The sequence below is a fragment of the Brachyistius frenatus genome, unplaced genomic scaffold, assembly GCF_029030835.1.
Source record: "Brachyistius frenatus isolate BFR_SWC_R1_liver_20210118 unplaced genomic scaffold, ASM2903083v1 Contig_162, whole genome shotgun sequence".
NCBI classification, from domain to species: Eukaryota; Metazoa; Chordata; class Actinopteri; family Embiotocidae; genus Brachyistius; species Brachyistius frenatus.
This window is the reverse complement of record NW_027210761.1, coordinates 597,880-620,597: the sequence shown is the minus strand read 5'-3', so window position 1 is coordinate 620,597 and position 22,718 is coordinate 597,880. Positions and strand designations below refer to the sequence as shown.

The following is a 22,718-nucleotide window of genomic DNA, read 5'->3' as shown; positions in this document are numbered from 1 at the left end:
TGCTTATAAATGCTTATTAGTTTTTAGATTTTTTTTTTTTTTTTTAAACATACTGCTATCTCTGCAGTAATGTGAGACTGTGTTGTCTGTCGTTTTAAACTCAGGCAGCAGTGTGGTCCCCTATCTGAGGGATAGGCTGACCCATAAGTACGGCTGGATGGTCCTGCTGCCCTCCAGACAGACGTACAACATGGACTTCAACGGCGTGGTTCACATCACCAACATCACATACAGTGCAAAGTTCTACGACTTCAAGGTAATGAAAGATCTCTCACATGACGGTAAATATGACGAATAAATACCAAACATGCGCCGCGTATTAATTGCACGTTTCCCCGCATGCAGCGGGACCAATACGTCATCATCAGCTACAAATTCAACCAGAGTCCGGACATGGTCCGAATCGCTGACAGGAGACCACCTGTATCGACGCCGCTGAACTTCAACAACAAGAACGGAGACTGGTTCTTCAACAACATCACCAACATGCTCTCCTACATCGGTTAGACGCTCTTTAATGTGCATATGTTGATTGTCGTGCTAATTTTGATGAGCGATTCATCTTTTAGGACATTTATTAACTTTCATTTTTACTGGTGCCTCTCAACTCTTATCATATATACCACATGATATAAAGAGTTAAAAAGTGAAGCATAAATTCAATTTATGTCACTTTTTAAAACAAACAAAACCTATGCAGGTATGTTTGGTTTCTTCAGATTTATAACCTAAAAGATCTGTGTGAACTTGTGATGGGTGTTTTTCACAATGTTTTGACCATTTATGGACCAAACAAAATAGATGGGACAGAAACAAATGAACTTTATTGACTCTATTTTAGATCCTTTTGTCTGCTGTCTTATGAATAAAATAGCTTGTGCAGCAAACATTACGTTTTATGTTACATTTAAAAAATAAGCATTAACACGAAGTGAACGTTGTATTTTGTTATCTGTGTGAAGATTATCAGTCATCCAGCCGATTGAATTTATAAGGGTTCTCCAAAAGCAACTGGACTTCTTCAGTTCTTTTTATCATCCTCATTTTCATTTCAATTCAATTTCAATGTTATTGTCATATCTTTGATAATAGTAAGAAGGATTTGTTCAGCAGTAAATGACACATGAATATCGGTGTGATAAAAGCAGAGAACAGACAGTAATACGTCACCTTCTGTCTCCGCAGTGTCCGGGAATACAAAGAGTTTCGAGCGATTTTACAGCATTGACCACGCCGCCGTCGACATCCCGATATACTTCGCAGTCCACCGCTTTTACCACCCCGAATACATCCCTCCACCTCCGGCTACACTCCCCACCTTACCCAACAAACGACCCGGCAAATTGGTGTACGTTAAACCCTCACTGCAACATGGTGCAAATTGATTCTCACTCTCTTATTCCCAACAGCACCGTTTGTTTTGTCTTTACAGACTTGATTTTTAAATCCTGTCCCCTGTCTTTGTGTTTCTCTCCAGAATGTGGTCGGACGATTCTTTCTGGAAATATTCAGCTGAAAACAATTTTAAAGTGCCAACAGAGGGCGTTGATGTGGTTATCCCATTAGGTAATGTGGAGCTTCAAACATTTCGAATAAACAACATTCATAAAAAAAAAAAACGAGTATGACATTTCCTGAAAATGCACAATAAAACCCAAATATTCAGTTTGATGACGATCTCGTGTTGGTATACTACGACTAAAATACCTCTGGGTCTCTGCCGATCCACAGGACATTGGCTCATCTTGGACAGCAACACTCCTCGTCTCAACAAGCTGACCGTCATCGGAGTCCTGGAGATCCCAAACACCAAGAACAGCTCGGCTAGCACACAGGCTTGTTCTGCACCCAAGGACAACACCGTGGTGATCGACGCCGTCTACATCTCCATCCAGGTCAGTGGGATCAGTAATTACTTCATGATTCTCACATCAGAATTTATCTCACTCTTTATTTATATTATTTATCTTCAAAACATGTTTTAGGAGGACGTTGCCACCTCTTTTAAAAGTGACCCAAATGTCTTTTTGTGTAAATAAATGTCAGTTTATGCCTCCAGCAGCATCAACAAAAGGCTGACTGGAGTATTTATTATTGTGTCACCTGTGTAACGTCAAACTATAGCAACACACCATCTGTGTTTACGTCTCCTGCTGTTTCAGGGCGGCAGGCTGATCGCAGGCTGGGACGACGAGCCGTTCAGATGTCAGCTGCACATCAAGCTGAGGGGGAACCACCTCACTCCCGAATGGCCTCTGCCAAGTGGACCCAACCAGGGATCCAAAGTCCTGGGTGAGAAAACAGCGTCATGAAAAACATCGGAAGACTTTTGTTTAATGGATGAAATTTTATGTTTAATAATGATCTCTACAGATAGTGTGGTACTTAGAAAAAAAAAAAAAAAGCTCCATTATAGATCGGGACAGAAACAAAGTCATTTTCACAATAGATTGATGCAGATGTGCCGTGGCAGATGTTTCAGAGGCAAATTGCTTTGGTTGTACAACAGGTGTGTTTGGTACACTGGAGCTCTACGGACAGCCTCACGATGTTTACCACACCAAGCTCGCTTCGACTGCCAAGGTGGGATCGAAAACTCTGACCCTGAAGCGATCTGTCGATTGGCAGGTTTGTGTGCTTCGATTCTAACTTTTAATTCTGTGTGTCGCATTCAAATGTGAGGAAATATGAAATCTGCACAAAATCGAAACTGTTTGATCCCTCGATCTTCATCTATCAAATATTCTCCATCTTTTACATTTTCCCACATCAAGGCTAATTACTTCACATACTAATGCAATTACCATGGCAACTAGTTACCAGTCTGTCGTCTAAGTACCTGCTTCTCTGTTTCTGCAGGTTGGAGACGAGATCGCCATCTCCACCACCAGCTACAACGCATGGGAGACAGAAAAATGTCAGATCGCCGCCGTGTCAGCAGACGGCAGCGTCCTGACCCTGAACCAGCCTTTGAAGCACACTCACATCGGTCAGTCTCTGTCACCAGAGACATGTCACGTGACTTTAGGACTTTAAAATGGTGTAAAACTTCAACAGTAACACGACTTAAAATACTAAAATATGGACTTTACGTTTCTCCTCTGTCTTCAGGTGAGACTCACTCGGTGTCCGGTTCATCGCTCTCCTACACTCTGGCGGCTGACGTTGGTCTCCTGACCAGAAACATCAAGATCATCGGTCAGGAGTATCCAGATATGATGAACGACTCATTCGGAGCCAGGCTGTTGGTCAGCACCTACTCCTCGGCTGGAATCGACTACAAAGGTAAATAGACCTCCTTTTACTGAGGGGGTTTAAAGGGATTTATATTCTTAGAGTCCCGTGTTTACTGCATCTCCAGAACCTCTAAAAACTCCTTGAAGCTCCTTGACAAGCTGTAGAGTATTTACACTTTGCACTAAGCTAATTATTTATTGTTATTTATTATTTAACTTTTGTTCATATCGGGATGCTGTATGCTCTTTTACAGCCGCAACCTTCTCAACAGATAACGAAGGAACAAACTCGACAGACACATTAATAAAATTGAAATGAGATCAAATACAATGTGCAGACTGAGTGGAAGCAGCCACAAAGAGGAAGAGATTTTTGAGTGCAAAAAGCAGCACAAATGGCATATTTGAACTCTGCAGTTACCATGACGACTCTCGGACACTCCATCATTACAGTTTGATATTTTCTCCATGAAGGTAAAGCTCAAATCAGGAACGTGGAGTTCTTCCACTCGGGACAGGCAGGCTGGGCCGACGACTACGACCCACGCTACTCTGTGGCCTTCCTCAACCTGGGAGAGGTACAGAAACACACACACACACATTAAAGCATAGAGATTGCAAATTAATTTACATAAATACATCTCATGAATAAATCTAGAGGTGTGATGGGAAAAGATTTGTACAAAAATAACAACAGAAAGCAAAAACAGGGGAAAACGGAGATAAAAATCTTTTCCTTTCCTCTCCTGTTGCTGGAGATAAACCGAACTAGTAGCTGCTGTGTCGGCTTGTGTGTGTTTACTGGAGAGAAAATTATCTGTCCGATATGTAAAATTGATATTGTTTTTCTCTGTTGAAAGGTTTCAGTAAAAGAGTCCTACATTCAGGGCTGTGCTTTCCACGAAGGCTTCTCTCCGGCCATCGGCGTCTTCAGGACGGACGGACTGACGATCGACGATAACGTCGTCCACCACACAGTCGGAGAAGGTAAACACAGCACTTCTTCCCCTTCTTCTACTGTCTGTCTTCACGCACCTTTCGTCAGGAGCTCTTTGACAAAGCGCGTGTGCGTCTGCAGGCATCAGGATTTGGGGCGATGAGACGAGAGTGAGGAGGAACCTGGTGATGATGACGCTGTGGCCCGGATCGTACCAGGGCAGACAGGACTCCATCAAGTCCAACTGGAACGCTGCCGTCGAGGTTTGTCTTCTCAACATACACAAACAACATCTTAAATCTTAAATGTGCGTCCCTACGTTAAAGATCTGGACTGGATTTTATTTAATTTTTTTTTATATCAGGTCAACGAGGGGACAAACGTCGTGTTGCAGCACAACATCGTGGCGGGTTACGAGAGGGTGGCCTATCGGATCAACGGAGAGCCCTGCCCAGGTAACTTCTACAAATGAGACGAGTTCGAGGTCCGATGCTGGCCTGAACTTTTGTCTGTTTGTGAACATTAAAAACAGACATGTTCCCCTCGTCACTTCTGCAGGTTATGTGAATAAAAATGAGAAGTGGATTCGTAACGAGGCTCACGGCGGTCTGTACGGAGTTTATCTGAACAACGACGGTTTGCCCGACTGCATCTCCATCCAGGGTTTCTTCATCTGGAGGAGCTTCGACTTCGGCGTCTACTTCCAGGTATGAAAACCTTTATTTATGTGCTTAATTTGGCCACAAAAGCAGTGCAAGTAACCTGAAGACAAATGGTGTCAGGAAGTGTAAGGAAAAATTTAAAATCTTAGCATTTAGTGAGCAGACACTAAAGAGAAACAGCTAATGTGATCCAGATGACTTTAGGACGGTTTTAAGCTTTTAATTGTTTTGTTTTTAACATAAACCACCAACAACAACCAAACTTTACACACGAATACATTCATTTGGTGGTTTAAGGTCAAAGACCTGTCAATCAAACTGACACGCCCCCAAACATGCCACATTTTGAGCCCTAATATCTAATTAATGACGGGATTATTTTCAGATGAATTGCCAGAAAACTAATGAAAAGGAGTGACTTTAGTGAACGACACTGTTATAACATGTTGAAAAAATGTATTGACTTTGTATTTCCTGAGAGAAGTTGAATGGCAGTCAATGGAGCAGGAAGCTTTTTTGGGGCCGACCCCTGGTGGTCCCCGGTGGTATTGCAGTTTAAGGCACTTCCGCATTGACCTCACTTTTCAGTACCGGCAGTTACATCCACTTTTATATTCAGTCTATCGTCTTGATATTTGTTTACTTCAGAAGAGCTGAGGTCGGGACGTTTGAGAAAATGAAGGTGCAGTATAATCCTGACTATCGTCTTCCTCTCACAGACCATCATGAATGTCATGATCTCCAACGTGACCCTGGTGGACAACGGGATGGGCATCATGCCTATCATCTTCGCTCCTCCCTCTCTCTCACACGCGTACGCTGATAAAACGGTTAAAATTCAGGTGAGAGGTTTCTTTCTTTTCTTTCACCGATTCTTCTTGTTGTTGTTGTTGTTTTTTGTTGGCAGATTTACTTCACGCCCCTCTTCTTTCCCCCCCCCTCCCCCCCAGAATGCGTTAATTGTTGGCAGCAGCCCGCAATTCAACTGCTCAGCCACTCTGCTCACGAGTGACTTTAACATTGCCATCACCACCTTACATCGAGCTCCCAGACCTCTCACAGGTGACGTGCAGCCTCCCTGCCGCTCAAACACAAACGACATCTCACTTCAAAGCACCTTCGGGGGGGTTTGGATTTACCCGAATAGGATAAATTAAACTGATAACTCTGAGATGGAGCAATACGTAGATACAGACACAATTATTGGAGTGGGAAAAAAAAAAAAAAAAACTTTACATCTTGACTCAACAAATCTCAAACAACTATAATAAAAGAGGTTCTTATTGTAAAAAGTTTGACCATTTAGTTCAACAAACCAAGACGTCATGAGAAAATGATGGAATTTTTAAAAAACACTTCCAAGCTGTTGAAGCTGATAATAAATGATCCTCCCTTTAAACTGTTATGTTCATCGTACACAGGAGGCAGATCTGGAATCTGCTGGCCTAACTTTGCATCTGGACACAACAATGCTCCGATTAAGCCCCATCACCTCAACATAAACTACAACGCCATTAAAGGGCTGATGACGGTCACGGGTGAGTTCGGGCTCCGTTTACGCACCAGAGTGATTTTTCAAAAGGCTGTGTGTGATCTTTACCATCAAAAACAACCTTTAAAATACTATTAAACGGATGACTTACTTCTCATTTCTCCTGCTCCACTTCTAGACTCAACATTCGTCGGGTTCCGAGACGTCTGCTCCACCGAGATGAACTTCATGTTCATCACCAACCCAATCAACGAGGACCTGCAGCATCCTGTGCAGGTTTCAGGCATCACGATGATTGACAGCACAGAGGAGGCCAAAGTCTTTGTCCACAGGCCTGATCTGGGGTGAGTTGTTGCACATTAACAGATGCCAGGATGTCATTACATTTCAACAGACACTAAGAAACGAAGGAAATACCCACCAGGGGATATAGAAAATATAGAAATAATGTTTTTTTTTTTATATTTTGCTGCTTTAGTTTAGAATGTAAACTGACAAACAACAAAGTGGGTTGTTTTTTTTTATGCAAAAACCTTCAAACTTTGAAATAAGATTTAGATTAAATATTTTCTGCTCTTTTTATTTAACTGTTTGATGGGAAAAAAAATAAAAACACTGACTTCATCCTTTCGCGCCTCAGTAAAGTGAACCCGGCTGACTGTGTGGACATGGACTGCGATGCGAAGAAGAAGAGTCTGCTGAAGGACTTGGACGGCTCCTTCCTGGGTGCAGTGGGAGCTGTGGTGCCTCAGTCCGAGTACGAGTGGGGAGAAAATTCCAGGAGAGGGCTGGGCGACTATCGCATCCCCGAAGTCGTGCTCACCGCGCTCAATGGCAGTCGAATCCCAGTGAACGAGATTGTTCCGGACAAAGGTAACCAAAAAAAAAAAAAATCTCTTCTGACATCCTGAAATGAGACAGTGGCGGGTTAAAGTGCGGAAATAGCAGTGAAAACTTCAGCTTCAGCTCTCCCATCTTAAAATAAATCTTTTATTTACTGTTTTTACTTATTTTCTTAATGAAACTGAAGTTATTGGTAAAAAAAAATAATGCAATAATCATTCCTCCAGTTATTCTAGTTCAAGCCGCTGCATTCATTTGAACACAGTGCCTTATAAATATTTGATTTATTTATTCATGAAATAATTGTTTCTTTAAATTCCTTGTAAGTCTTACTATGCTGTATATACCCGGTGATTGAATATATTATCCAGCAACCAGAAGTCTCGTCTTTGGTTGTAAAATATGAGAATGTTTACGCTCTTGTTTGACTCTCAGAAAATAAATAGATTTAATTTCCTGTGTTCAGGTGTGATCAGGAAGAACTGCACCTACATGAGTTCCTGGCAGAGCTACAAGTGCTTCGGCCTGAACTACAAGATGTTGGTGATCGAGAGTCTCGACTCGGACACGGAGACCAGACGTCTGTCCCCCGTCGCTGTGCTCGGAGACTGCTTCGTGGATCTGATCAACGGTAGGACGATTTTTTTTTTTTTTTTTTTATCACTCCGCTATGATTCAAATCCTGGAAAATAGATAAACTGTCTTTACTCATCGATTCAAAAACAGAGAAGGAATGTGTTTTTTTTTTTTTACCTCGGTTGCATGTCCTTGCGTGCAGGTCCTCAGGATCACAGTCAGTGCTCTGGCAACACCTGCCAGAGGAGACTGTCTCTCTTCCACAGCATCGTGGCCACAGGTCACTCCTTCGACGTCTTCTTCTCCAGCGTCAGTCCGCGGAACCTTCGCCTCATGATGCTCAATGCGGATCCGTCTGAGGTCAGAAAACTGCTAATCTAATAATAAGTTTACAACGATGTTTTTCATATATATATATTATTGTTATTATTTATTTATCTATTTTTTAAAGGACTCAAAAATCAACATAACTTTAAAACAGAAATCAAAATCTTCAGTTCAGACACTTTTTGTATTTAATTTAAATTTAAATGTGTTTTTGTTTTGAATTTGTGCAGAGCATCGGGGTGTCAGTCTTTTACTCCAATCCTCAGCGGTTCGACGTGTACGTCGACAACAAACTCATCCCTCCGACTAATGCTGAGTGGAGCGCTGATGAAACTGACTACAGCCTGAAGAAGCCCATCTACACAGGTACTGAAGGTTTACACACAAAGGTGCAGATCATGTGTCAATAAAACCAGGAGGGTGCCGATTATAGTAACTATAATCTGAGGTCGTATAAATTTATGTTTTAAGCTACATTACCATTTAAAATGTAGTTGGTTTTTTTTTTACACTTAGTCTGGACTACAGATTTTAAAATCTTTTAGCTCAAATCTTATTTCATTTTTATCACATAAAAAGTATTTTAAAACCATAGCTTTTAGGCCACTTACTGCAAAGGCTGTTTAAGTTTGAGTCGACAATTTTTAAAAGTACAACATAACATTTTTAGACTTTAGGCGATCTGAATTTTTTATTTACCCCCGAGAGAGCTCTGCAGCGTAAACTTTCTTCAATAAAAGGAACCAATAATCCAACGCAGTAATAGTCCAAGTAAACAGTAATTGCTATAAATATTTGTCCTGTGTGAATCATATCTGATAAAGAAGATGAAGACCTCAGCCGTCATATTCTGTGTTTTTCTTTCTTCCATCCCTCCAGATCAGTACGTCCCCGAGGTCAACGCCACAATCGGCACCAACTACTTCGACTGGGACTACAAGATGCTGAAGGTCGTGGTGAGAGGCTCCGAACCGGTGGTGATCCGGACGTCCCCGGTTCTCTTCATCGCCTTCAAGCTGCCCGTCAAGACTGAAGACAAGTTCTTCGGAGATAAACTGGTCCGGAACCTCACTGCTTTCCTCAAAGTTCCCCCCAACATGATCCGCATCGCCAGGATCGACAGGAAGGACGCAGGGAGCCGCTGCAGGAAGAGATTGATAGGCATAACGGTGCATGTGGAGATCAAGAAACCGCCGGTGTGGCAAACCAGCAGCAGCAGCACCAACGGTCAGTGCGAAGAAGAAGAAGAAGAAGAACTGTGATTTAGACAGTTTAAGGACTAAGATGTGTGTGTAAACTCGTGATAAGCAGGAACTAAAATCACTCCTCTGTGCTCTTTTCAGATCGGGAAAACGTCACGTTTTTGACGAGCATCGCCGATGCCGTGGGTCAGGCGTCAATTTCAGGAAACCTCAGTCGGTCCATCGGCTTTAACGTCTCCTCGATAGGCATCATCCTACCTCCTCCTTCGTCCTCAGACCCCGGATGGAACAAGGTGAACCAGAGATTTGATGATGACGAACGAAGAGCTCGGCTGAATTCAAGCTCACCTTCGCGCAGATTAACAGATTTTTTTGTTGTTGTTGTGCTTTAAACATCAGGTTGCAACGAGAGAACCTAAAGGGAGTTACGTGTCCCGCGTGACCGACCTGCTGCTGATCTCGGCGCCGATAGCCGGAGAGCTTGTGGGTCCTCTTTACCAGCAGCCGAGTCTGATGGCTGTGGATGAGCAGGTGAGGCAGTCGTATATCTCCAAACACAACTTCTCCTGGATATAAAACTTTGGTTTTAGATGTACAGGAGTGAGAATATTGGACAACCTTCCACCTCAACTAACATCCTGTTACCTTTTTAAGGTGCTTTTTAAAGTACAGATCATTTTGTTTCTCGATACAGTATTTGTGGTCTGCATTTGTCACTGCTTCAAGTTGTCTGCTATTTATTTATTTATTCTATATTTTTGCTTTTTCTCACTTTTTGTCCGTTACAAGTATCTTACAGGGCCTGCAAAGTCTGCATGAGGCAATACTTCATATTTAATGCCTCTTTAGTGATCCTGTGTTCTGTTGCATCTTTATGTGGTTGCTTCCTTGTTTTTTTTTCTTGTCTTCTGGTTCATTTTTCAACTTTTCTTCTGATTCTCATCTGTTTAAAAAGCGTTTAAAGAAATAACACACTCAAAATGAGGTTGGAGTTTGTGCTGTGTTTCACCACTGACCTGCGTTGTTGTCTGCAGGGTAACTGTGTGTCTGTGGGCGTGACGACCCTCACGGCTACAGCCAGTCTGAAGGACTCCGGTGGAAACGGCGTGGATGGACTGGAAGGAGACACCACCATCCTGTTCAGCTCCTGCTGGGCCAACTTCACCAATCTGTCCATTCTCAACAGCGGTATTTCATCGCCTTAACCAAGAGAATATTCAACAACTTACAATTAAAAAACACAATTTATGAAAAGAAAAGCTTGGTCATATAAACGTGGTAGCAGCAGACCTCGATAATCACTCCTCCTCTTCCTGCAGATGAGGACCTGGCAATGGTCTTCACTTTAAAGGATTGTCGCGCCAAGGCGACAGTCTTGTCCGTCAAGAAGACTGCCACCACCGAGGCCACCACCGAGGCCACCGCTAAAGCCACCACCGAGGCCACCACCAAGGCCACCACCGAGGCCACCGCTAAAGCCACCACCGAGGCCACCGCTAAAGCCACCACCAAGGCCACCACCGAGGCCACCATCAAGGCCACCGCCAAGGCCACCACTGAGGCCACAACTAAGGCCACGACAACCACCAAAGACAGCGGCATCCCCAACTCCAGCACCGCTGTGTCCGCCTGCAGCCTTTTGACGCTCAGCGTCATCTACGTTGTGGCCTGCTGCTTCGACGGCATCCCCATCTGTTAGAGCGGTGAAGGTCTCTCAGCCTGAAGGGTTTTATGAAGGATACCTCAACGTCTGTTCACTATAACATGAACAACTCTGCAATGCCAAACACTCTTCTTGACTATTTTATGCACATTTTTCTTTTCTTTTGGGTTCTGTAGTTCTATAATATGTACTTTTGATATGGTGTAACATCCATAGACTTGCTCTATTTTTAAACATTGCAATAGTAAACTTATACTGAAGGAAAACATGGAGTTCTGTACTGTCATAAGAATATTTGTATATAAATGATTGTTTAAAACGAAATCTTCTTTTCAATCAATTATATTTTTCATTGTTAAACACGTCTTTACTGTATCCGCGTGTTTCTTTGTTAATCGAGTTATTGTCCGGCAAAGGCTCTGTCCGTGGTGCTGAAGGACGCTGATTGGCTGCGTCTCGACACGTTTCCTGTTTTTGCACGAGCGTATTATTTCTGTGCTTCACTAGAGGGCACGAGAATCCGCGATAAACCCTCGCTTCATGCACGAGGCACAGACGTAGTGAGATTTAAAACTCCTGCCGGAACACTTTGAAACTTCCAACCTTAATAAAAAAAAAAAAACGGATCGTTAAAACTGCAAACTTCAAATGAATTTCGTGAAAGCAGGTGTAGCGACAAAGAAAGAAAAGAAGAAGAAGAAGGGAAAAAACAAAAAAGAAGAGTGTTATTAAATGCAGCAGAAGTTGACGTGCGTCTTTTCAGCGCACATCTGCCTCAAAGTTTCCAGGAGGGTGGTGACGGCCGACAGAGGAACAATTAGTTTTACAGCCTTAATTTGCGCCCTCCATTTATCCCTTGACGATAACAGTACAATGTGGGCGTGTTCTCGCCTCCTTCTTTTTAAAAAAAAAAAAAAAAAAAAGAACAACTTTGCACCGCCTGTCCTCACCGAGCTGTGCGCACTTTGCGGAGCAGCCACTTGCTGCAGAGCGGATGCAGAGTTCAGCTCTGGTCCTCCGGCCACAGCTCAGGCTCCGGCTCCGGCTCAGGATGGATTTCTATCGCTTCACTTTTCTTTGCGGGGCTCTCGCGTTTGTTTGGGAAATCCCCTGCTTCCAGACTCTCGCTATTTTCCCTCCTGCTGCCCCGAAGAGCAGCAAAGCGGCGAAGATTTTTGACGGACAAGAAGCCTCTAAGTATTTTAAGGAGTTTTACGCGCCGCCGCCGCCGCCGGACAGAAGCAACAAAGCAACGTCTAAAGAGTTGATCGAGCCTCATGACTACATGCTGTCTATTTACAAGACCTTCTCCACGGCGGAGAAACTGGGACTCAACGCCAGTTTTTTTCGGTCTTCAAAAGCTGCAAACACTATTGCGAGTTTTGTGGACAGCGGGCAAGGTATGTGGATCAGTGTGTGTGTGTGTGTGTGTGTGTGTGCAGGTAGGATTGACTGACTCATACTCTTGTCTCCCAGATGAATTCAGTGCAGACAATAGTGGGATTTTTTTTTTCCTGTCAGATTCCTCATCTCTGTGGTATGTGCATCATCTCCGTGAGAATGAGTCTGAGCCGTCTGTTTTAATGCTTTCCACAGATGACCTCCCACTCTCCCCTCTGAGGAGACAGCAGTATCTGTTCGACGTCTCAACCCTCTCTGAAAAAGCGGAGGTGCTGGGAGCCGAGCTCAGGATATACACCAAAGCGTCTGGGAATTTCAGGATGTCGGAAACGGAGCCGGTGGACGTCCAGCTCCTCTCCTGCCGCGACCAGCGGCTGCTGGACTCCAGAACGCTGGACCTGCAGGACTCCCACGGGCCGAAGTGGGAGGTGTTAGACGTGTGGGAGATATTCAGAGAGCGGCAGCACCTGAGCCAGGGGAAGCACTTCTGCCTGGAGTTCAGGGCCATGCTGGACAACCCGGAGAGGGAGCTGGACCTGCACCTCCTGGGCCTGCACCGGCACGGGAGGCCTCAGCAGAAGAAGGCCATCTTAGTGGTCTTCACCAGGTCCAAGAAGAGGCAGACCCTCTTCAGCGAGAGGAGGGAGGGCAGAGCGTTACTCGAGAGGAAGACCAAGGAGAGGGGCCCCGGCACCAAAGCCAGCAGGAGACGCAGGACGGCCGCGTCCAAAACCCGGCACGGGAAGAGACACGGCAAGAAGTCCAGGTCCAGGTGCGGCAAGAAGCCGCTGCACGTCAACTTCCGAGACCTGGGCTGGGACGACTGGATCATCGCCCCGCTGGATTACGAGGCGTACCACTGCGAGGGCGTGTGCGACTTCCCGCTGCGCTCCCACCTGGAGCCCACCAACCACGCCATCATCCAGACTCTGATGAACTCCATGAACCCCAGCAACATGCCGCCCAGCTGCTGCGCGCCGTCCAAGCTCAGCCCCATCAGCATCCTCTACATCGACTCAGGAAACAATGTGGTCTACAAGCAGTACGAGGACATGGTGGTGGAGTCCTGTGGCTGCAGGTAGTGGGCCGGACAGGTGTGCTGCCGGTTTACACCCCCTCACCTCCACCTTCCCCCCCACCCCCCCCACCCCTCCACCTCACGGCCTCCCGTCCCCCTCCTCTTCATCAGGCCGTCCAGTTACCGGGGAAATCGAACGGCATCGCAGTCTGTGTGGCGACAAGGACGACTTTTATTTAGCAAGTTGGAGACGTAGATTCAAAGCTTGTAATGCATTTTGAAACCATGCACCCGACACGGTCATGTTTTATACCTCAAACATTTCTTTCGATGCATCTTCCTCTCCTGAGTTCGGTCGACCATAAACTCCGGCTGCATTTTTCTCTCCTCTGTCACCAAATCGACCAAATCCTCAAAAACATAGATGAGCATTTTCCTGAAAAGAAAGAAGGCGTGTATTATCCTAAACGTGAGGGCACGCCTGTGATACTTCCTGTTTTGAGAAGAAGAAATTCATTATCAGAGCAAAAATAAAACAATTTGCGGCATTTAAAAACAAAACAAAACTTTTTAAACCAGCTGTTCTTCCCACGTGACACCAGCACCGTGTGAAACTTTTACAGACTGCTCGTACAAAGAGGAAATACATGAACATGAACGCTTAATTTATGTGATGTTCGATTTTGTTTTTGTTTTTCTTACTTTGGGATCTTTTCAAAAGAAGGCCTTGAAGTGAAAAGTCGTCCTCGGAGAACCTCCGGCGGACCGGCCGTGTGATAATAATACCGTCAAATTTCACCGCGGCGAACAAAATTTGCCAATTTATTTTAATATACAACATTCGCTGACTTAAAAAAAAAACCAAAAAAACTTGTTAATCACACCTTTTCTTCTGTAAACTGAACATTTTTCCACAACGAGAGCTTCGGCGCTCGTCATGGCCTTTAAGACTCAGGGAACGTCTTCGAGTGCTGGATGAAAGATTTTCAAATTAAAATGCCGTTCGTACATTTCCACCGAGCCCACCGCAGCGTTTCTCACCAGTTTACTTGCGTTTGAGGTGACGATACACATGCAGTCATTTTCTCTGTAATGCACTGATGTTCAAAAGGTACCATGTGTAAATATTTGATATGGAAAAAAATAATAATTTATGTTCTGTGAATAAGTTATTGCATTTATATTGTCCGCTTTGTTCTGTTACAACTTCCAGACGGCGTGAGTCACACATCTGGATGTTCAGGTTTAAATAAACACATCTGGGTAATGTTTTGGTAAAGAAATGTGACAGCTATGTTCTGCTCGCAGACTGTGAAATATTAGATTACCATCAGTGTTTTTTTTTTTTTTGATGTACATATAAATAGGAAATAATTAATCACCAAAGAAAAAGAAAACATTATTTTCTTTGTTTGGTGAATTTATCTTTAGGCTGTCGTTTTAAAGATTAGCAGCACATTTTAACCTCTTATACTTTGTTTATGTTTTGCATTATTTACTGGAATCCAAAAATAATATATTATACTGACTGATACAGAAAGATGGATGAATAATTCAGTGTCGTGCCACAATGTGTTTGTATTTTATTTGAACCTCTCTTTGCTGTCCCGATGTGACACGTGATGAAGCAGAAAATGAATTGATAATGTATTTTTACAGCGTAAAATAATCAGTTTGTTTAACCAAATGAATCTATTCTTATAAAAATGTACGACGTGAAAGATGTGTAGAATAACAGGCAAATTAAAATGTCTTAAACTTCTAATGTCCAATGTTATTTTGGTAATTTTTACTGCTAATGGCATTATTAATTAAAAAAGCAGAAATATGTCAAACATTTATTTTCACCTAATCTTCTTTTCATAAAGATCTCTTTTCCAACAGAGACCTGAGAGCCAGCAACATTCACAAAAACGCAATCTACTAACAAAACATCATGAAAATGAATAAGAAATAATCCCCCCCCCAAAAAAAAAATCACTTTCAGGCTGATAATAGTTGATTATTCAAACTGAAAGAAGAAACGCCGTTCTTTTTTTCTTTTTTTTTAAAAAATTTGATTAAATGTTGGCATAATTTTAAATCAAAAATGCCAAAATCTTTTTGGTACCTAATGAGTCAAATGTAGACAAAGACCTCAAGATTTCATGTTCAAACTTCCAACAAATGCGCATATAATCAAATTATGTTGACCTAAAAGATGGCGAGTGAAGCTGCAGCTTCCGGGCCGGCGGCTCGCTTCGCCCGGTCGGTGATGGCAGCTTCGGTCTCGGCACAGAAAGCAGACCTGAACCTGCTGCCGATCAGGAACTTCAACTCTGATTGGTTTTCCTCCGCGGTGTTGAAGGGACAGTTTGCAGCGTGAGTGACAGCTTGCAGCGTGAGTGACAGTTTGCAGCGTGAGTGACAGCTTTGCAGCGTGAGTGACAGTTTGCAGCGTGAGTGACAGCTTGCAGCGTGAGTGACAGTTTGCAGCGTGAGTGACAGTTTGCAGGGTGAAAACAGGGTCAGCAGACAAGTGGAAAGAGCGCCATCTTCCCTGGGTGGGCCGTGTTTCTGTGTGCGTTGGAGGTCGGGGTGGGGTGGGGGGGACCGATATGTGACAAACAAATTGGCCTGCAGATTCAGTGACTGACCCCCCCCCCCCACACACACACACACACACCCCTCTCACCTCCCCCCCCACCTCCTCTTCAGTCTAGAGCCACATTGGGTCCCTTGCCTCTCAGACAATGGCAGTGGAGGATCTCAACATCAGATTAAGCCTGCCTTTTCCTCACTGGGGTCAAAGGTCAAGTGGCCCATTGTCTCCGGGGCCTGTGGACATTAAGTCGCCTTAGAAAAAAAAAAAAGGGCGGAGATGAGGAGGGGATGGAGGAGGGTTGGGGGCGGGGGGAGGGGGGTTGGGATGTGCCCGACCCTCTCGGAGGGCCTCGCCGGGTCGCTCCCCAAACAACAAGGTGAGATATTAAAAAAAGGGGCGGCGGGTTTGAAGCAGCTGCACCGAGCAGGCCGGAGGACAAAAGGCAAGGCTGGAATGTAAATGTACCGTCTCTATAGCGGCGAACGGAGGCCTTTCTGCACTGAGTCTCTGGCTGCGGCAGATTTGCAGCGAGATGGAGCGAAATATTTGCCGGGGGACACAAAAGGCGGGTGTAAATCCAGTGCAGGATTCGGCTGCCGTTATCAGAGGAGGGGAAATAAGTGGGAACTCGTGTTTTTCTCTTGACTTTTCTGTGATGTGGAAATGTTTCGCACATGTCCGGAGTGCAGTCAGGAGGAACACAAGAGCCCAGATCTGGAATTAGATACGCGTGGGCGTCCAAGAAATCTCAGACAACCACAGCGACAAAGACAAACTACTTTCCCCTGAGGTATTTACACGATATAATCCCAGCACGTGTCCCGCCTTGTTTGCTTTTAAGGTGCTGGTAAAAGTGGAGTCCTGTCACCTTGACCCCTGTGTTTGCTCTGGTAAACGCAGCCCGTTTGGAGGCTTTAGAGGGAAATCCTCTCGGCGGAGTCCGATTGCAGCCGACTCAGCGCCCTGACACACGAGGGAAGTGACTTGTGTTGTATTTGGAGTCTCTGCTTGCAGGGTTTTGCTCGTCCTTTGATCCCAGCGGGCTTCGATTCCAGGAATTTTCATTTCCTTTGTGTTTTTTTGAGATGCCCTATCATATCTAATCAATGTTTCAACACCATTTAAATGATTATATTTGTATGTAAAGCCTGTCTTAACTACTTTATGTTGAAATATTTTCTTTGAAACTCTTCTTAAACTGTGGTTTAATGGTCCAGAAATCCCTGAATCAGTACTTAGTGAAGCATTAAACACGCAAGCAACATTTTACTCTCGCAGCCTATTGTGGACAAATACTCAAGACGTGGCTGAAATTTAAGAGAAGTCAGGTGATGTTTTACAGAGCTGGAAAAGAGGGATTACACAGGTGAGTGGCAAAGCAAAGTGATGGAGGAGGAAGAGGAGGTCGGGGAAGCTCACCCTGGCAGACAGGCGTCTCCTCGGTGGTTCAGTGCTGCAGGTAAACGGTGTATCAAAAACAGAAAGCCACTCAGGGTTTGGGATTCAGGATCCATGACAACAACTTTGATAAAACAAAAACAGGACTAATCCAGACACTATTTGCTTTTGGTATTCTTAGTAGTAAGAAATAATGTTTCAGATGTTCTAACGGGAACAAATATGTGGTAAAGGTGGTCATCGGTTTCACTACGATGCTGGAAAACCCCAGTTGTTGTTTTTTTTTTGGTCTAAAATCTGAAAACTTTACAAACAGCTGGCAAAAATGTTTTCCGAGAAAAAAGTCCCTGCAGCTGGTTGCGCCTCCGTCCACAACCTGTGGTCATCTGCATCAGCTGCAGCACGATGGGGACAATGTTCATCAACACCGCATTCAAAAAATGAGTTATTTAATTGTGGCGTGTGCGTCTGTGATGACGTTGTTGTTATTTTTCAGTGTGAACAAGCTGAAAACAGTTAGTTTACAGTGCGCGGCTGAGTCGGGTGAACCTGCCCATCAGCAGGAGGACGGACACCTGTGCCGGCTGCTCCAGACTTTCACGAGCAGGTGGAATCAGTCGCTCTCACTCTTCTTCTGTGTTCAGCTCATTGTTTGGTTTAGAGTTATAGTTTATTTCTTTTGTGCCGTGCACATTTCTCCCTCCACGTTAATGGTTCCCGCTCAGTTCATTTTCGATTTTGGGGAATGAAACTTCGGTTTCTGTTTTCTTCAGTGCCGTACGAAGGCCCGCAACTGACACTGAAAATGTGTCCACGTACTGCGAGTTCAGATTCATATTTTCTGTTTTAAAACGTGTTTTTTTTTTTTTAACATTTGTGACAAGTTTGTTTTTTCTAACTTTTTGCAGCTGAAACGTGTCGATCCATTCAGCTTCTATAACACGCGCATAAATATGCAATACCACCGAGGACCACTAGGGTTTGGCTCAAAAAGGCTCTGGCTCCATCGACACCCATTCAACTTCCTACATGAAATACAAAGTCAATACATTTTTTTACGCAAGTCTTAATGGTGTTGTTTGCTAAAGTCGTTCCTTCTTATCAGCCCATCTGAAAATAATCCCGTCATTAATTAGATGTTAGGCCTCAATAAGCAGTGTCTTGGGGGCGTGTGTTTTTGATGGACAGACTTAGTTGATAGTTGGGCTTAGTGTCCTAAGCTTCCTAATTAAATTAAGTAAGATCCACCAGCACGTCCAAATATGGTCACTTCCAGCTCCAAAATAGCAAGATGGCGACGGCCAAAACCCGAACTCCAGGCTTCATAAGGGCAGGTCACAAACCAATGCATGACATCATGGTTGGTTGCTGCTTGGGTTGACACCATAAGATGAAAGTTGCTGTCATTACTTTTTTTTTTACTTCTCCATGCTCCTTGGCAGCAGGTGAGGTTTCGCCAGAAATCACTCTCCTGCTTCTAGACTGGAGCAACTCAGAGCACCAATATTCTCCAGGTGTAATGATTTTGGGTGATTTGGTAATACAGGTCATATCATAGCTATCTACCACATACTGTTTCCAGTATTTTGTCCACCCCCACAAAAACTAATCAGCAGATTTATCAGCTTCCCCAGCATGTATTTGCGTTCGTGCGGTAATACCTGCACTTTATTTCCTGTAAGTTCAAAGACAGGATTTAGATTTCACTCGTTAAATCGCAGACTTCCACTCTTCCCCATCTTAAACCTCATATCTGTCTTCTCTGTCTCTTATTTCCCCTCGCTGTAACCCCTCTCTCCTCCGATCTCTGGCTGTCTCTCTCAGCACATGTACTTTGGATACACATGTTACGTTTCCTCGCTTTGAACAGGATCCTCCAGTTGCGTTCCCATACTTGATCTTTCTGATCTCGTACAGTTTGTGGCCCCGGGTGAAAGTTTCACGAGAGGGCAGCGGGCGCAGATCCACGTTTTTTTTTTCTTTTTCAGCATTTTAAAGACTCACATTATCCACAACACCTCATTCTGGTTAAGTTTTTATAGAGATTGGAAAAATCCTTATAACACTCCTTCATCTCTGTGATGCACCTGAGGGGGGAAGAGGACGAGAGCCAGCGGGGGAGTGTGTCCATGAAATAAGACAAACAGCGGCAGGATCAAGAATCAACAGAATCAAGGAGACATGAAGAGAAAAGATGGAATGAAAATAATGAAGAGAGCAAGAAGGGAAAGAAGAAAGAGATGTGAAGTGAAGGGAAGTGAACGGAGATCATGCAAAGAAAGAAAAGTACAGGAAAGAAAAGAAAAGGAGTGTGTTTTCGAAGGCAATTTCCCGGCACAATGAATTAAAGTACCTGTAACAGCTCTGAGTCACAGTGGTAGCCTGGTGTTTCCAGACCCACACGTTAATGAAGTCAGTTTGGTGGGAACACATGTGTGCACGGCGCACAGCATCTAGAAGCCACAGGGGCTAACAAGTTAGCAGACAGGTAAAGTGATGCAGGAAATGCAAAGGCTTAATGACAGAGGGAGGAGATGAGGCCGTTGGGAACATCAACCTTTTCCTCAGACTATTATCTAAGTCTTAAAGAAACACTCGATTCGACAAAAATGACTAAATATGAGCTGAACATCCAACAAAAAATGAGTTTCCGTGGGTTTCAGGTTAACAAACGCGTCACAACTTGTGAACTCGGGGCTTACGGTAAAATTTCAAACTCTCACCTCCTGAATACCACGTGAGCTCAATGTGAGCAGAGTGGTCAGCATTTTAGACTTAGAAAAAACAAATAAAATGAAGGCATTGTTCTTGCTTTGACTTTGATTCCTTGCTACAACACTTCGTAATGCTTCATCTAACTCTACCGCTCCCGACATTGTTGGGACTACCTTTAAAAAGAAATGCTTGACCTGAGCAATGTCTCCACTCCCACGCGCCGACCGGTCCTCCGTTCAGAGAGGCTGATCAAACCTTCGTAAGATCAGGGTTTCCAGATTGTAATCAGAGAAAAGACTAGGCTAGGCTTTGAGCTAAATGCTGAGGGATGCATCAATGTCTGCAGCAAAAGATACTTCAGATACTTCAGTCAAGGCCACAAGATCAAAGCTGCAAGCAGAGAAAAACAATGCTCAAAGTCATTGTTTGATTTTTAACTGGCAGGCCTCAGAATATGATGAGATAACTATGGAACTATGAAAGAAATGCTGACTAAAGATCAGATCAACCGAAGCTCACTCAGAAGTGACATCATGTGTTTCAGCAAGACACTGCTTTCATGTTTGGTGCTAGATTGGATCAGTGGGGCGGGATGCACGGCTCTAAACTGTGCGTTGCTTTGGTTGTTTGTTTCATTGTCAGTAGCGTGGAGCCTAACCCTTACCCCCACCCCCAACCCCCTCCCAACACACACACACACACACACACACACACACACACACACACACACACAACATAAGAACCAGTCACAGGCAGTGTCCGTCCCACTGATCCAATCTAGCACCAGCCATTCACTGTAACCAGCAGTAGCAACCGGACGTTAAAACAACAGAAACAGAAATGTCCCACGTTTCCCATAATGCACCCTGTGGCATCTGCGTCATCAGATTCTTTCAAACAACATGTGGTTTTGTAAGCGCAGGATTTCTATCATACATTTCTACGCTAATGAATTAACTGACCTTAGTCAAATCAGCGGAGTGCCCCTTTAATGAGGGTGAAAATCTGAAAATGAATTTGAGTGTGTGTGTGTGTGTGTGTGTGTGTGTGTGTGTGTGTGTGTGTGTGTGTGTGTGTGTGTGTGTGTGTGTGTGTGTGTGTGTGTGTGTGTGTGTGTGTGTGTGTGTGTGTCTCTCTTAGCTCCCTGTCCCTGCTGAAGAGGCCCATCCGTCGGGCCTTTTGGCAGCAGAACAAACCGGGCAGAATTACTTTTTTAGCGGGTGTTCCCCTTCTTCTTCTTCTTCTTCTTCTTCTTCTCCTCTCCGCAGCCTTTTACTGTCACACAGGGATCTAAATGATGAGGACACGCAGAACACGCAGATGTTTGCAATATCTCTCTAATATGAACTCTCTCATGCGGACGCACCTGGCTCTGATTTGTCTGGGATAGAGCATGTAGCGTGTGCACTTGACATCAGTTTTTATGTGTGCAGAAAGATACTTAAAGGAAAGGGAGAGGAGGGTGGAGGGCGGCAGGGAGGAGGGGGGGTTGTAAGTAAAAACAGAGCAACTGTCGCTCACATGCCCGACACAGAATGATAATCAGGGCCCGGGCTGCTTTTGTACAAGAGCAGCTTTGGTTTTGGGTGACAGCGCTGGCAGTGTTGTTTTACAGTCAGTCTGCAGTTGGAAATAAAAACCAGACGAGGCGGGCTCCGCGGCCAAAATCAGTCCCCCCGGTAATTAAAAGTGCCTGCTGAGAGCTCTTTACTACACGCAGCCAGATCACTGATCATCACTGCCCAATCACATCAAAAGGAAATGACACAGGACACAAGGCGAGCCATTAGCGAGTCGATTTACCCAAAAAGATCACAGGCAGTCATTGGGTGGTTGATTACCTACAGATTGTCTGTTCTTTCTCCACCTTTACACTGAAATGCTCTTATTATTTTTTTTTAAATCGGGCCTCTGTGGTAAAACTACACAGCGGTCAACTATTTAATGCCCCACTGATCAGATTTGATGCATCATCAAATTTCACATTCTGCCCATATTTCAGTTTTAGTGGATTCAGCTAAACTCGATTTTAAAAATATGAAAACACGTCTGAGCATGTTAAACTTTGAAGGCCCGGTGTGTAAGATTTAGGAGGCTCTATTAGCAGTAATGAAGCGGGTCCTCTTTCACGGGACGCGCCATGTTGCACCGCCATGTTTTTCACGGTAGCTCAAAACGGACAAACCAAACACTGATGACAGAGGACCTTTTGGGTTTTTTTTCCCCTCACCGCTATAGATGTCAATAAATCCTGTGGGTCTTAAAATCTTAAACTGAGAAACTACAAATCTGTGAAATTAGAAGTTTACAAGTGATTTCCTAGTTAACAAAAGTATCGTCCTAACCCACCTTCTCTTTTATTACCCTGTAAAACCGCTTGACGGTCACGTATCAACATTTGGTGCACTTGTGTACAAGAAGTGTTCAAACCAGGAGATGTTGAACTTCTAGGATTCTTCTTTTTGTTGGTTCACTGAAAACATTATTACTCTACGTCCCACATCTTTCTTGAGATAAATAAATAAATTTGTGCTTCAAATCTAGTGGCACAAGTTTCTTCTTCAATTTCAACAATTTACCGCTGGCTGTGTGGTGTTTACTTGACAAGAGAATTAAGAAACAGGTGTGTTACAATCAGGTTGATCGAGTGTTAACAAGCAGCTG

General features: G+C 44.1%; 2 protein-coding genes across 2 annotated transcripts in view; both read left to right on the top strand.

The window, feature by feature from the left end:
* LOC138631672 (fibrocystin-L-like) overlaps positions 1-10,974 on the top strand; it is a 38,655-nt gene extending 27,681 nt beyond the window's left edge. The window contains exons 50-76 of the mRNA XM_069716763.1: positions 105-256; positions 346-502; positions 1,186-1,348; positions 1,478-1,566; positions 1,732-1,895; positions 2,163-2,292; positions 2,510-2,628; positions 2,860-2,989; positions 3,112-3,285; positions 3,711-3,814; positions 4,112-4,223; positions 4,315-4,436; positions 4,538-4,628; positions 4,732-4,880; positions 5,555-5,677; positions 5,786-5,897; positions 6,257-6,373; positions 6,506-6,671; positions 6,968-7,200; positions 7,637-7,801; positions 7,949-8,106; positions 8,304-8,439; positions 8,953-9,300; positions 9,417-9,568; positions 9,675-9,806; positions 10,310-10,463; positions 10,595-10,974. Coding sequence (XP_069572864.1) covers positions 105-256; positions 346-502; positions 1,186-1,348; positions 1,478-1,566; positions 1,732-1,895; positions 2,163-2,292; positions 2,510-2,628; positions 2,860-2,989; positions 3,112-3,285; positions 3,711-3,814; positions 4,112-4,223; positions 4,315-4,436; positions 4,538-4,628; positions 4,732-4,880; positions 5,555-5,677; positions 5,786-5,897; positions 6,257-6,373; positions 6,506-6,671; positions 6,968-7,200; positions 7,637-7,801; positions 7,949-8,106; positions 8,304-8,439; positions 8,953-9,300; positions 9,417-9,568; positions 9,675-9,806; positions 10,310-10,463; positions 10,595-10,974 — 4,232 coding nt within the window. The remainder of the gene's footprint in view (positions 1-104; positions 257-345; positions 503-1,185; positions 1,349-1,477; positions 1,567-1,731; positions 1,896-2,162; positions 2,293-2,509; positions 2,629-2,859; positions 2,990-3,111; positions 3,286-3,710; positions 3,815-4,111; positions 4,224-4,314; positions 4,437-4,537; positions 4,629-4,731; positions 4,881-5,554; positions 5,678-5,785; positions 5,898-6,256; positions 6,374-6,505; positions 6,672-6,967; positions 7,201-7,636; positions 7,802-7,948; positions 8,107-8,303; positions 8,440-8,952; positions 9,301-9,416; positions 9,569-9,674; positions 9,807-10,309; positions 10,464-10,594) is intronic.
* A 1,015-nt stretch (positions 10,975-11,989) lies between these two features.
* gdf6b (growth differentiation factor 6b) lies at positions 11,990-14,089 on the top strand. The gene is made up of 2 exons (XM_069716738.1): positions 11,990-12,338; positions 12,535-14,089. Exons 1-2 carry the CDS (start codon positions 11,990-11,992, stop codon positions 13,419-13,421), a joined length of 1,236 nt encoding a protein of 411 aa, XP_069572839.1. The 3' UTR covers positions 13,422-14,089.
* The last annotated feature ends 8,629 nt before the right edge of the window (positions 14,090-22,718 follow it).

Coding starts and splice junctions, on each gene's coding strand:
- gdf6b (XM_069716738.1), top strand. CDS start 11,990: ATGGATTTCTATCGCTTCACTTTTCTTTGCGGGGCTCTCGCGTTTGTT. Junction 12,339..12,534: donor TTTTGTGGACAGCGGGCAAG/GTATGTGGATCA, acceptor TGCTTTCCACAG/ATGACCTCCCACTCTCCCCT.